Source organism: Camellia sinensis, chromosome 3, assembly GCF_055761805.1.
Source record: "Camellia sinensis isolate YWXY chromosome 3, ASM5576180v1, whole genome shotgun sequence".
NCBI classification, from domain to species: Eukaryota; Viridiplantae; Streptophyta; class Magnoliopsida; order Ericales; family Theaceae; genus Camellia; species Camellia sinensis.
This window is the reverse complement of record NC_138963.1, coordinates 112678271-112694410: the sequence shown is the minus strand read 5'-3', so window position 1 is coordinate 112694410 and position 16140 is coordinate 112678271. Positions and strand designations below refer to the sequence as shown.

Sequence of the window (16140 nt, the reverse complement as noted above, 5' to 3'; positions counted from 1 at the left end):
ACTTGCACCCACACAGTCTTTCATTTGAACCTCACTATAGATACACTTGCATCCCTCATGTATTAGTAATTTTTTTTTTCTTTCACTCACCTACACTTAATTTCTTCTTATTATTTTTCATTGCTTCCTTAATAATTGCTTCCAAATAAATCACCAATGATAAATATCTACACAGATAGTGATACAAAATAGTGAAAAAAAAAAATATAGAATACACAATAATTGCAATAGATGATTAGTTTTAATTGTTTTCTTAATAATTGCTTCCAAATAAGGAACCAATCATAAATATCAGAGTGATACAAAATAGTGAAAAAAATAGAATATATAATATTTCTCTAATATTATTGAACTAGCGTATGCCCGTGCCTAAAGGCACGGTGTAAATAATTTTAAGATTAAAATGTAGTTATAATTTATACGTATTATGTTGAAATTTATAAAGTTTGTGTCATTTTTTGATAAAGATACTGAAAAAATATATTGAAATATTTTTCTTCTTAAAGAACTTATAACAATTTTGCTTGTATTACACGCTCTACAAAACTCAAATAAAATAACAACTCTCCCTAATCTTAATGCAAATTAAGAAACAAACATATAAGATTTAAAGTTATATTGCATATCAAAATATAAAAGGCAGTAAAAAAAAGTGTAAACACAGAATAAAAAACAGAAATAAAGTTATACTGTCATACACCAAAAAAGTAGGTTAAAACTTTACAAAAAGTGGGTTAAAGCTTTACAAAAGATGTATGCTTTACAAAAGATGTGTCACTAACATGTCATACACCAAAAATTATATTGTCATACACCAAAAATATGTACGCTTTACAAAAGATGTGTCAATAACATGTCTTCAAATATGCGTTTGCCCAAACTTCCTCCACATTACTTTCCAAAAAGTCTTTGTATCGACTTTTATGTATCCCCAATGAGGAATATGCACAACAATCTGGTAATTTGTGAAAACAAAAAAAATATAAATTAGTACATTTGTTGAAAATATACATGTAAAAATACTTTCAGATTGAAATTACCTTATTACATCCCCATCGAAGCAAGGTAGTCGTATTTCTCCTTTTAAGCTCCATGGATTTTTCGGTCCAATCCTACAAAAGTCCAAATTTCAAATTATTATTAAATTGAAATTTTTAAAAAAGTTATATAATCAACAGAAATAAATCTACGTGGTTACCTTATAAAAAAACGTCATTTAATCTACATAGAATACTACAACAATACTTCAGGATAAACAATATTTGTAGTAGAATCCAAATTATCTTTAGGGAGGAGAATACTTATACGATCAAAGGATGTACATCTAGACAATGCCATATATAATTGCCCATGGCTAAACACTGGTATACGCAAATCAACCCCAACAAATTTCACAGATTGTCCTTGAGATTTATTAATGGTCAAGGCATATGCCAATCGGACTGGAAATTGACGTCTTGTCATTTGGAAAGGCATTTCTGAAGAAGATGGTGTCAAAGATATCCTTGGTATGAATGCCAAATTGCCAAACTTTTCTCCAGTTAAAATTTGAGCTTCAATTATGCGAGTGCCGCACCTAGTAACCATCAATCTCGTACCATTACATAGTCCATCTTTCGGTACAATGTTTCTCAACAATATTATAGGACAACCCACTTTCAACTCTAACTTAAAAGTTGGCAACCCAGGAGGATCCAATGAATTTAAATATTCATTAGGATATCTATTTGTAATGGTAGGATCAATTTCATTATCTTCAGACATTTTATCTGCTGCAAAATAAGTATATAATCTCCCTGGAAAGATATTCAACGCAGTAGTATTAATGTCACTGACATCATCGTTACGCGCAGACAGAATTGTGCGTTCAGTTAAAAATGTTGGGGTTGACGTCTCTATCATATTCAATTGTGGATAAACTGTAGAGAGTAATTCATTCAAATCTTGACATTTGTGTATTGTTGATGGAAGGTTAACGATTTCTTGAGGATTGGTCCCAATCTAAAAAAAAGTGAAATCAATAAAAAAGTAAGTGTAAACACAATTTATTAATTTAAAATAATCTATATAATGCAGGTTAAAGTAGTGTTACCTCCATCAAGAAATTTGCAAAATTAGCATTTTCATGGCCTTCATGATTCAAGCGCATATTCAAATCCAAAGTCAAGATATATATATGCTTCCATAGAACAGAGTGTCTTAATGATGCATTCACAATTTGCTCATGAACTCCTTTAGGTATAACTGGTAAGATTTGTTGAAAATCTCCTCTAAGAACAACAGTAATACCCCCAAATAGCTTTTCACTATCACAAATATCCCTCAATGTACGATCAACCGCTTCAACACAATGTCTATGTTGCATAGGAACTTCATCCCAAATTATGAGTTTTGTTTCTCTAAATAACTCAGCTTGTAATGATTGTTTGCTAAACCCACAAAGTGAATTTTCCAATACATCTAACGGAATGGAAAATGTTGAATGTGCAGTGCGACCTCCTACCAGTAACAGTGATGCAATTCCAGACGAAGCCACAGTAACAACGATATGCCCAAGGCTACGACATTTTAATGCAATCGTATTGTATAGAAATGTTTTCCCTGTTCCTGCACCCCCATTCAGAAAGAAAACAGTTCCTTTATTTTGGAAAACTGAAGAAGTGATTGTATTAGAAGCATTCCGCTGTCCATTATTGAGACAATCAATAGTAATTTGTGGATCTTCATGTTGTGCCTTACTCTGCAGTTGTTGATGTTCAACTATCAATTGATTACTAACTACTGCACTCCAATTTGCAGTAGGTTATGGCATGGGTGGGAAGTCAATTAAACTTTTGCCTAATTCATGAAGCATTTGATTCAAAAGATGGAGACCATAATCTTCAATTTGAGCCTCAGTTGGTTTAGAAATGACAAACAATGTACAAATCTTATGTGCAAGATCATCACATATATGCGTTGAAAATTGATTCCATAATGCACATGGATTTAGTAGAGAACACTGGGTGAGAATAATACTAAACAATCTCCTCAATTGATATCCAGTTTTTATGACTGCAGCCTCTTTCAAGCATTGTATCCATTCTTCATCATCTTCTAAAAGCCCCCTTGCAACACATGCTAATTTAAATATATCATGCATAACATTATCGACCGTGCGTAAAGACTGAAACGACTTTGGTCCTTTGACAACGGTTAGTAACAAACGTAGATAAAATCTTTCGCCACAATTATGGCTAGCAAAGTACATTCTACGAATTGCATATCCCCTTTCTCTTGATTTCCATCTCTTTTCTGACTTGAGCCAAACAAAATGTTATGAAAATTCTTGATAAGTGAATGGACATTCATCTTCACTGGCAGCACAATATGCAAAGAAGCCAGTAAGAGTTGACATTTGTTGACCAGCTCTAGATTGAATTGTTTGTAATGACTCTTTTGGGTTAAAAACAACACGATGCATTCTAGGTAAATGAAGTGCCAATCGTACAACTGTTGGCATCTCTGCATGCAAAGGATGACCAAATATTCGCCAAGTAGCTTCTGGAGGTCCAATATACCTTGCATCGAGATATTGTTGAATCTCATTTATCATTCCTAACACCATCGTTGTACGATCATAACCCTTATAAATGTACTTATGTATATACTTGACACATCTCATTCCGGCACAAACTTCCACATTTGTATGACAGTTGAAAAGTTTTGAAAGATATGCATTGTATGGTACGACATCCCTGTTATCAACTTCTTGCCCTCTCACAGTATGTACTTGACCATTATTGCGACGACGATAGATAGGGTATCCATCTTGATCCATAGTTGTTGTTTCTGTGAAAGCTCAAAGGTATCTCTTAGTGCATCTACCATTTTCCATACATGGTGCTTGCGGATTTCGAGCACCATATGGTCCATGTACCATACAACATTTGATAGTTTCAAAAAGCATAGGATCATCTTCTGGGTCTGGAAGTTCTGCACAGACCAATTTGTCTACTTGAGCACATGGCCGAATTTTGTCTGGACTCTTAAGAAATAAAAGTGCATGCATATGAGGGAGGCCTCGTTTTTGAAATTCAATTGTAAAAACATGTGCAACTTTATTTCCAAACACTTTATTTGTTTCTATCTCCTTCATCAAACATTTTCTCTTCAACTAAAAAACACAGGCAATTAAATTAGGATGATCAATAGGTTTTTGATATGGTAATAATGCTGAAGTAATTTCTGGCCAATTAGGATTTGCAGTCATGGTAAGAAAAATATCTGGGTGTTGGTTGTATTGTGTGATAGCCATTGAATCTTGAAAGATTTCAAACATATGTCTAGGACTACCAGTAAATGAAGATGGCAAAACAAACCTTTGACCAATTTGTCCAAGTCGCACATAATCTGGATCCATATCTGACAACTCTTGGTAAAGCTCAGCCCGAAGTTTCCCTTGATTAAGCTTGTAGTATGTCAATCGATTTTGCTCAGTTGCAACCCAAGCATCTACCAAAAACTCTTGAAATAGTTTCCCACCTCTCAAAATTGTTGAATACTCTGTGGGTCGTTCAAACAAACGATAACTATAAAAATTCATTTGAGTAAGTCGATCAGTTGAAGGTCGATCATACTGAACATTCCACAATTTCAACTCAGGTTCCCATCCAAGCTCACCATATGGAAATAATAGAACATAATGTAATGGCAAGTATGTTGGGTGACATTCATTAATTTGCATCAACTCATTATTTCCTCGGAAATGTAAAATAATATCTCTCATTCCATTTACCTCTGTTCCATTACCTGGTATTACAATTGCAATCTCATCTGTAGTTGGTAGGTTATACCGACGTCGATCAATTGTTGAACTGTAATGAAGATGAGCAGGTAGATTGTGTCCTGCCGAGTCTAATTGATGTAAAATGGCATGAGCCTGGTGATATTTATCTACAAATGCATTGACTTGCAACAAACTATCCTGAATAGTTTTGAGAACATCCCTTCTCAAGTTAGGATTTCTACGATTACGAATTTCTAAAGCTGAATAAGGGTCATAGATATACAGCTGAGCATAACTCGCATCCTGCCCTGGTTGTGGTTGTAGTGATCCTGTTCGATGTCGCAATTCCCCATGAATTGTGAATGATGTAGGGCTCCTTCCACTGAGTACTCTAGGATCCAATGTAGCACCAAGACTCGTAAAAGCATTGGCTGCATTGTACACTCGAGTATAACTTCGAAAGGATTTTGATTGATCATTATTCCCATCATACAATGCCTGAAATGGTGGAGGGGGTGTAATAAGTAAAGGTAGCCTAATCTTTCCTTTCAAACAGCAAGTTCCGAATAAGGGACGCTTTATAGATGATTTTGTCAATTTTTCATCCATCCAATGTAAGGCTGAACAATAAGGACATAATACATCCATCTTGCCAAGATAATGGCGGCAAGAATCTTTGTGTGCCCGGGCCTCAATTGATATACTCGTAGGCAAATCTTCTAATTCATCATCAGTACATAGATCTTGTTGAAAAAATCGATTTATAGGAGTAGACCTACGAATATTTGTGTATAAATAAGATTTTGTAAAACAAAACGGTATGAGTAAAAGTATGTATTTCAAGATTAGACACAGTAGTTTACCGATTCCTTTGTGAATTTGAAGATGTGCTTGGCATAAAAAATGAACATGTAGAATGATGGGTAACCATTGTTCGTTTTTGTGCCCACTGAGAATCTTTAGTTATTGTTTCCCACTCCAAGTGAGTGCGATCGCGACGAATTGGTGTTAAAGAATGTTGTTTTAGTTGAACACATTCTTCTAATCCCTCTTGCTCTCGTTGTAAGCATTGAAATTCAATTTTTTCACGCTCTTGCCGTGCCCGTTGGGCCAATGCAGCTTTTGATATTACATTATCATTTTGTGTCTAAAAAGAAAATATTTTATCATTGAAGCAAAAGATGTGAATATTTTGTGCTTAAAATGAAACTATCTTCTTATTTCTTCCCTTTCACTTAATTTTGTTTTCTATTTTATTTGTTTTATACCTTTAATAGTGTTATCTTTATTTCTTTTTTTCTTATTTCTTCCCTTTCTATCTTCTTATTTCTTCCATTTCCCTTTTCCTTTCCCTTTCCCTTTCTTTGTTTTCTATTTTATATATTAAATAAGAATTAAAAACCTATCTTATTTAGTTTCTCCTTTCTTTATATATTTTTTCTTTATTTCTTCGTTTCTTTTTTCCTATTTTCTTTATATAAGTAGCAACTTATGGATGGTACATTATAAATGCACATGTATCCATGCAAAATAAGAATAAATAAATTTGAAAAACACATACAAATAATAGCAAGTTATAGGAAAACATATTACAATCATTCTACAAAAACAACATAATACAATAAATTCATTTTATACACTCATATATTTTAACTATTCAAAATTCTGATTAGTTTTGCATCATATTTTTAAAAAAGAATATATACCACATGACATGCATTTGTCATTCTCTTGCCGGAATGAGCCATCTTTTCTTTTCCTTTAGACATTGGGTTGACATTTTCTTTATCTTTTGCCTAACAAATATAAATAAAATATTGAAAAGATTAAAAAAATCTTATATAAATGAAATACATATAATGTTTGACTTGATTTTGTACTTACCGCACAAACACGGATAACATTAGGGTCGTGCTCATCACGGATGACCACACCAACATTTCTACATGGAGTTGTAGGAGGAGGCCTACAGAAATAGATTGTGAACAAATTAAAATCTATATAATAAAGTGGTAATAGTAAGAGTAAAAAATTCAAGATTGTCTTGGGTAAAAAATTCTTTTTATTTTTACCAATTTGGTGTTAAAGAAGGTTGTCTTGGGTTAATACATTCCTTCGATCTTTTTCTTTCTCGTCGCAAGCTTATCCCAATTGGTATGCAGAACATGGCTTTTGATTTTTTTCACGTTCTCGCCGTGCACGTTGGGCCAATGTAGCTTTTGATAACACATTATCATTGTGTGCCTAAAATGAGAATATTATATAAGAAGGTGCATAAAATGTGAAGATTAACTAACTTGCTTCCCTTTCATCATGTATTTTTTTTTCCTTTTAACTAACTTTTTCTCTTCACTCGGTTAAGTTGTTAGTCATATAAGAACCAATGCATGTATTTATGAAATTTAAAAAGGAAGGGAAAAATAATTTGAAAACACATTAAGCACACAAAACTGCAAACTCACTATGCACGCACTTATTGGTTTTAAGACACTACCCATCTCTTTACAAAATGTACATTGAAAAGGTAAATATTAGATCATTGGGTACATAAAATGTGAATATTAGCGTGTAATGTCTTGTACTTTCCTTTTCTCTCTTCTTGTTGTTTCTGTTATATTAAAATACATTTTTGTCTTTTTCTTCTTTCCTTAAGAACTTCTTATAAGAAAAATAAAAATTAAAAAAAATTATATTATGTAGTTTCCTTTTCATCACATATTTGTTCTTTCTTCTTATGTTCCTTTTTCGTTTTCTTCTATTATATTTTTATTATGCTATGTTGTAGATGCAATATATTGTACAAATGCAAAATATTTTTATCATACAAGTAGACAAACATATTAAAAATTCAAATTAATGTTCATACAAATGCATTAGCATGTTGTACAAATGCTTACTTTAACATGCTTCAGAAAAACATTTCACATTCAATAAAAAGAATTGAATAAATTTTTGAAAAAGGAACTTTTGAAAAATGTACATAAAAAATAATATATGACACTACGCAATTCCTAAAAAAATCTATATAATATTCGAAAAAGAAACTTTTAAAAATTGTTGAGAAACCATACCATGGGATGTGCATTTTCCTTTCCTTTGCCATAAGGAATAGCTTTTTTTGTTTCCTTTGATATTGCTTTGTCTTTTTCCTTTGCCTTTGCCTATAAAAAATAAGTAGAATATATTTATAAATTATTTTTAAAATGATAAGAAAATACATGTCCAATGTTCAAGTGACTTTTATGCTTACCTCATGAATGCGAATAGTATTAAGGTCACGCTCATCGCGAATAACAACATTAACATTTCTTTCTTGAAGAAATCGAACCTACACGTACAAAAAACTTTAGAGTAATAAATAAAACTTTATACACATAAATAAGAAAATTAGTAAAGGGAGGAGATATTACGGTTCGGTGTAAGTCCCCATCCACCTATAAAGCATGAGGAAAAAAAATAATTAGAATAGTGATATTGTCCATAACTGTTGTACTTAAATTTATTAGAGAGGTACTTAAATTTATATGAAGAGAAAAAAGAAGAAAAAAAACTTACTTGACCAAAAATAGTGATATTGTTCATAACTGTTATACTTCAACCTAAAAATTTTAGACACAAAGAAACAAAAAATTAGCAATAATAAAAGTTAACATGGATTTCATTGGCAATGAAATGTTATTTCCAAATATGTTGCTACCAAATCGAATAATAAAATTCAAAATTTTATTTAAATAAATAACTGCCATGAATAGAAAATACTTAACGGGTTACAATCAAGAGGAAAAAAAATAAATAAAAATATAAACTTCTAAGAAAAAGAAAAAGGTCAACAGATACCAGAGGCATGTGCCTTCTCTGTTTAGAAGGGTACAATTTTTTTAAAATTTTTTTTTATAACAAAATGTTAAATACGTTTGTTTGGGTTAAAGTTAAATACTCGGTGAATTTGATTCAAAACAAAAATTCTTATGTTAAATACTTGCGTTAAGTTAAATACTTGTAAGTTTAATACATTTTTTTTTTCATGAAGACAACTAAAGTAATACGCACACACATAAGGATTGACCAGAATTATATTCCCTTAAAAAGGTGCCAAAAAAAAAAAACATAGAATGTTAAATGAAAAATAGAATATTACACAGAATATTCTATGTTGTGTTCATGAAGAATATTATGTTGAGTTTATGCCAACATAGAATATTATACTCCCTTAAAACGGTGCCAAAAAAAAAAAGAACATAAACTCTTTCGCCATATTACACATAAATGTTAAAATGCCAAGTCTTTCAAATTTTTCTTTTAATTAGGAACTCTAGATATTCACAAAAAAATTAAATGAAAAATATTTATCATCTATACATTAGAATCACACAGCAAATAAATATTACATTTGAATGGTACAACTAAATAAATATATTACATAGCAAATAAAATGTTAAATAAAATTTTCTGAGTGTCAGTTTAATTTTTTTTATTGCAGGAAGATCAACTAAATAAATCACCCTTACTTTCTTTTTAAATAGCTCCAAACAAACCGTCCCTTCCCCCTCCCTCTCTCTCTCTACATTCTTTGCGAAACCCATAATCAAACTCACATTTTCTGAGTCAAACCAGCATTTAGAATAGATGTTTTTTAACAGCCACATTAAAATCTATATAATAAAAACTGGAGCACAATAAAATGGTCTAAATTTGAACTTTTCTCTTTGTTAACTGACTTCAATTTTATAAAGATGAAATTAAAACCAAAATCACACAACAAATATATTACATTTGAATGGTACAACTAAATAAATATATTACACAGCAAATAAAATGTCAAATAATTTTTTTTGAGTGTGAGTTTAATTTTTTTGTTGCAGGAAGATCAACTAAATAAATCACCCTTAATTTATTTTTAAATAGCTCCAAACAAACAGTTCCTTGCCGTAATAACCTATCTCTATATCTCTCTCTCTCTCTCTCCCCCTACATTCTTTGAGAAACCCATAATCAAACTCACATTTTCTGAGTCAACCCAGCATTTAGAATAGATGTTTTTTAACAATCACATTAAAATGATAAATTAAAACTCGAGCACAATAATTGTCCGAATATGAACTTTTCTCTTTCTTAACTGACTTCAATTTTATAGAGATGAAATTAAAACCAAAATTAAAACCCATTATAATCATAAATATTTTGAAGTTCACCATTTATGACTTGGAAACTCCAAACATAAATTTATGCCCAAAAAAAAAAAAAAAATTCACCACATAAGAAAGCCATTTTATAAGCAATAAAGTAATACACACATATGCATTGACCAGAATTGTTGAAATGCAACATAGAATATTATACTCCCTTAAAAAGGTGAAAAAAAAGGAACATAAACTCTCTTGCCATATTACACATAAATGTTAAAATGCCAAGTCTTTCAAAAAATAATTAAATGAAAAAAAATAGTCCATTTCTTTTTAGAATAGTACAATTTTTTTTTTTTTACATTTGAATGGTACAATTTTTTTTTTTTGTAACAAAATGTTAAATACTTGTGTTAAGTTAAATACTTGTAAGTTTAATACATTTTTTTTTTCATGAACACAACTAAAGTAATGCACACATATATACATTGACCAAATTTTTTTGAAATACAACATAGAATATTATACTCCCTTAAAACGGTGCCAAAAAAAAAAAAAACATAAACTCTCTTGCCATATTACACATAAATATTAAAATGCCAAGTCTTTCAAATTTTTCTTTTAATTAGGAACTCTAGATATTAAAAAAAAAATATATGCAAAAAACAGTCTCTTTCTTTTTATAATCACACAACAAATATACTACAAATTTTGTTTTGAATTTTTTATAACAAAATGTTAAATGTTACTTACACACATATATACATTGACCAAATTTTTTTGAAATACAACATAGAATACTATACTCCCTTAAAACGGTGCAAAAAAAAAATATATATATAAACTCTCTTGCCATATTACACATAAATGTTAAAATGCCAAGTCTTTCAAATTTTTCTTTTAATTAGGAACTCTAGCTATTCAGTACCATAAAAAAAATATGCAAAAAATAGTCCATTTCTTTTAATAATCACACAACAAATATACTACATTTAAATGGTACAAATTTTGTTTTTAATTTTTTATAACAAAATGTTAAATACATTTTTGTGGGTTAAGTTAAATACTTGGTGAATTTGATTCAAAGTAAAACGGATTATGTTAAATACTTGCATTAAGTTAAATACTTGTAAGTTTAATACATTTTTTATCATCTGTAAAAAAAAAAAAAAAAACATAAACTCTGTTGCCATATTACACATAAATGTTAAAATGCCAAGTCTTTCAAATTTTTCTTTTAATTAGGAGCTGTAGATATTAAAAAAAAACAGTTCCTTTCTTTTTAGAATCACACAACAAATATACTACGTTTGAATGGTACAATTTATGTAAAGGTATATCGTAGTGATGTCTCTCTCTATATCTTGCATACATGTGTGACCTACTAAATGAAATGTTCTTTCATTAAAAGGGTGACTAAATCATGGTTGATTGCATCTATTTTTGAAAAATGAAATTGAGCATGTAGAGTTCTTCAACTGAGCATTCCAGTGATTAATGATGTGCTTGATGGTTTAGTAAGTTGAATAGAAATGAATAATGCCTTTTTGTCAAACAATCGTATGGGCGCCTAAGCCTAGGTTTTTATTTTGGAAAGAATAAATAAATAAAAGGGAGAATAGAAGATTTTCAATAAACAAAAGATATCATTACATAACTACGATGAAGCAACCCGACTATGCCTCACTAAGGGCACAATGCAAGTAGCAGTGCACATATGATTTTCAATATCAAGTTAATCTACAAAACTACCCACTACTACTATATCTAGCACTCAAGCCTCCAAGAAGAACCAAAAATAAATAATTGTGAAGGTCCTTGGGTTAGGGTATGAGAGAGAGTACTTGACTTCTTTCTAATAATGCAGCAAAATTGACCAAATTTAAACAAATCTTGACCAAATTTTAAAAATTTAAGATAGACCCATTTTATTAATAGCGACGTAATCAGCTAAATGTTTTATACTTCAATTTACCCACCGGAGTTAGGACAACCAATCCTAATCCAAGCTTTAAGTTATAACAACAACAATAAGGAGTCAGGACAACCAAACCATGATGGTTATGATTAGTAAATTACTTAACTTACTCTCTCTCTCTCTGTGTTCATCAAATTTGAGTGAAAATTTGATTAAAAGCTTGATCTGATATGAATACTCCAATCCTTACTCTCTTTGCATCTTCAAATATTTTCAAAAAAATTCCAAACTTATCCTAAAAACCATCTCCTATCCATACTCTATTTTAAAATTTTATCAAAAAAGATTAAAAGTATTATTATTGGAGATTTGGTGAAATTTTTTGTTCATCCTTGAGACCAACCTTATGTGTAAGAACCAAATTTCTGCTTAATAGTTCAAATAATTGACAGTAATTCTTTGATGAAAAATAATTTCTGTATAATGTTTTTTTTTATTAAAAAAATTGGCAATAATTCTGATTAAAAATTGACAGAAATTTGGTGATGAGAGACATTTCCTCAATGTTTAATAGTTCTGAGAGAAATTTGGTTCACAATAATTCTGCTCAATGTTTAATCAAAATTGACAGAAGGCACGATGTAAATAATTTTAAGATTAAAATGCAGTTATAAAAAATATATTTAATTTTTTTTTCTTAAAGAACTTGTAACATTTTTGCTTGTATTACATGCTCTACAAAACTCAAATAAAATAACAACTCTCCCTAATGTTAATGCAAATTAAGAAATAAACATATAAGATTTATAATGTTCACCAATATTGCAAATCAAAATATAAGAGCAAGTAAAAAAAAATTGTAAACACTGACAGAAACTAAAGTTATTGTATACTAAATCTATATACTAAAGCACATCAGTATAATGTAGGCATTCAACTCATCTTGGTAATGAAAAAAAGAAAAGAAGCAGAAATATGTGATATTCTACCAAATTGCTATCAAAATGCTAGCACATATTATGTCTATGATACCAAGAACCCTTTTATTTACTCTCCATTTGATACTGTCAAGTGTATTAAGGGCCTGAAATGCAGAAAAATTTGTAGAGTAATTCCAATTTCAAGTGTAAACATAACAAATTGGTTGGACCAACTCCCCGAAGCTATTTGAAATGAAAATCATCCAAAAGCACACAACACCTCAGAACTAAATACTGTCAAGAAAATGTAAATAAATTAAAACCCATTTAAAAAATAAAACCCATCAAGTATTAATTCAAATTCAAAACCTTTTAAAAAATTAAATCCATTTAAGAAACATAATGTTAAGATTAAATTGGATAAATTACATTTTAATCTAGATTATAAATTACATTAAACTGGATAAATCTATTATTGCAGATTAATCTATTAATGCAGATTAATCTATCTATTATTGTAAAACATTTACAAATGATAATATTAATTTTTTTTTTAAAATAAATCGTAAACTAAAAGCAAATTGAATAATTTAATTCCCAATGGAAGCCAAACAACATATTAAAGAAGTAGGATACCTTTAATGGTTTAGCCAATTTTCTATGAACAACAGCTGATTAAAAAAAAAAAATCAAATAGATCTTTGTGTAAGATCTATGTGTAAAATCAAATAGAGAGAGGAGCACTAAAGATCTTTGCAATTTTCTTATTTGTATAATCAATTTTACTCCCTAAAATTACTATATGTGAGAGAAAGATTTCAGTCAACACTATTACAATGAGCACACAATAGGTTCTAATTTCTTATTTAAAGTCCTTCGCTGTTCCAATTTTACGTGCACTGAACATATAAAGCTGATCAAGAAGGCTTATTCTTTCCAATTTTGGCTACTTGTATTTTAAGCATCTCCTTAAATATAGCTAGCTATGAGACCTAGGATGGTTTTGAGTGGATGTTTTTTTTCCCCTCCATTTTAGCATTGGATATTATCATGAGCTAAATTTATATTAAAGAATTGGTAATTTTGGGTCCAAAATATAAAAATACCATATGGAGGTGGAGTGTGATCATAGAAAGGGAAAACATTATGGAGTAAACAAACAAATCAAATTAAGTAAACAAACAAATCAAATTTTTTAAAATTGAATTTATGCACAATTTGTATATACAGAATCTTTTTATATAATACACCTAATATTTTCTTAGTTGATGATTCAAATTATTATTATTATTATTATTATTATTATTATTATTATTATTATTATTATTATTATTATTAATACTTACAGTGCTTTTTGAAGAAAATGAGAATCAAGAATTCTTATTCTATAGTTTGTCTATAAACTGAATTCAATGCTTTTCCACGCCAATTTTCTACGCCAATTTTCTAGTGTATTTTCTACGTACTAAAGCACATCAGTATCTGTAAAAAAATTGACAATACTTAACGCGTAAACACAAAACTAATGTGTATTAACCTTTTTTTTTTGAACACCAAACTAATTTCTGCTTAATGTTTTTTTGGTGATAAAAAATTTCTGATTTTGGTGATGAACAGTTGACAGTAAACACATTAAGCAGAATTTTTGTCTCTCATCACTGATTTAAATAGTTGACAGTAAACACATTGAGCAGAATTTTTGGTGATTTTGGTGATAAAAAACAGAGCCAAGTGATTTTGGTGATAAAAAACATAGCCTTTGCAACTACAAAAAGCATATACCATGAATGTTTTCAACCACAAATTTTAAAGAGCTCCATAAAATGTGCAAACAGATTAACAAAAAGAACATTATAGACCTCTTTGCAGGTTCATAAATGTTTTCAACCATAAAAATGTTATACATGATATGACCTAATTAAGTTGAGGCTTACTTGCATATCACCTATAGAGCATATAGGTTGTGAATTTACATAAAACAGCAACACGTATCCACATGCTTCTTAATGGAAACGTGTTGAACCTTGTAACTGATTAATTTATGTCATAATACTATTGGGCATTGTTTGTAATTGGAGGAATGGGATTTGCCACACACACACACAGAAGAGCATATCACAAACCAAGCATATATGTATTGGTGATCAAAGTTTGAAGATTATTCTTCTAGAACCTTGATATGGGAACAAAGTAATTATTCCTCTGTGCTATCAGAGAAATATGTTATTGCTCTTTTGTGTGAGTGCTATCAGAACCTTGTTTGTAATTGGAGGAATGGGATTTGCCACACACACACACACAGAAGAGCATATCACAAATCAAGCATATATGTATTGGTGATCAAAGTTTGAAGATCATTCTTCTGGAACCTTGATACGACTGAAATACTGATTTAATGAACTGTTTTCATTACTGTAAGGACATTCATTCTAAACCTCTTTACGCATTATGTTATTCACTGGGCTTTAGCTCACTGCTCATATATATATGTAGGTGTGCAGGCACCAGACCGCGGCTAGAAGCGTCGGGGTAAGCTCCAGTTTTGTCAAGCCAACTACTATGCCTCACTGCGAGGTTCCAAGCCTGTCAAGCTATGGCTTAGGGTTGTTTTAATTTCCTCCGTCTATCTCTGTATCTGTTCTGTAGACTGTATAAACTGTTACTGTACTGTTTAACAGGGATTAGGTCCCTGATCTGGATGATTATAAATGTTGTACATACTGTTTTGCACTATGTATATATATATATATATATATGAAAGGTCTTTTTGGCATTCAGACTGTCACAGTTCATTTGACATTGTTTATTTACTGCATTGGCTTCCGCCAAACCCCTGTACTCTGTTTTACTGTATTACTGTCAAGTAGGCCTTCGGTAATCTCAGATTACTGGCCGGTTACGGTGCTAAACCCATAGGGGCGGGTTTGGATCGTGACACGATCAAATGAGCAGCCGGCCCAATCTGAGTAAGAAAAGGCATGTAAGGCAAGAGGACCGGGAGTAAACTGGAGACCTTGATGAAGAGTTTCTTTCAGATATCTGAGAATTCTTTTAACCAAAGCAAAATGACTGGTGAGAGGAGTCTGAAGGAATTGGCATGAATGGTTAACAGCAAAAGTTAAGTCAGGTCTAGTGATAGTAAGGTATTGCAAGGCATTAACAAGACTGCGATAGAGAGAAGGCTGAGAAAAGGGTAAATCTGCTTGATCAGTAGAAGATTTGAGAGTCACTGGAGAAGGAGAAGACTTGTAATTTGTCATACCAGCTTTAACCAAAATTTTCGTAGCATACTTCTTTTGGGATAAGAAATATCCTGAAGAAAAAAATGTAACAGAGATACCCAAGAAATAGTTTAGAAACCCTAATTCCTTCATAGAGAAGGTAGAATGCATCTAAGTAATGAGAGTAGAA

General features: G+C 30.6%; 1 protein-coding gene and 1 long non-coding RNA gene across 2 annotated transcripts; both read right to left on the bottom strand.

Moving 5' to 3' along the window:
* Positions 1-782: 782 nt before the first annotated feature.
* LOC145821100 (uncharacterized) lies at positions 783-2217 on the bottom strand. The gene is made up of 3 exons (XM_082917685.1): positions 2093-2217; positions 1199-2001; positions 783-1112 (listed from the first exon to the last, which is right to left on the bottom strand). The coding sequence occupies exons 1-2, from the start codon at positions 2147-2149 to the stop codon at positions 1234-1236; spliced, it is 825 nt and encodes a 274-aa protein (XP_082773811.1). The 5' UTR covers positions 2150-2217; the 3' UTR covers positions 783-1112; positions 1199-1233.
* A 5621-nt stretch (positions 2218-7838) lies between these two features.
* On the bottom strand, positions 7839-8357 carry LOC145821099 (uncharacterized). Its single transcript, XR_014363141.1, has 4 exons — positions 8324-8357; positions 8179-8202; positions 8019-8096; positions 7839-7929 (listed from the first exon to the last, which is right to left on the bottom strand). It is a non-coding gene; the product is annotated as an uncharacterized LOC145821099 (long non-coding RNA).
* Positions 8358-16140: the final 7783 nt, after the last annotated feature.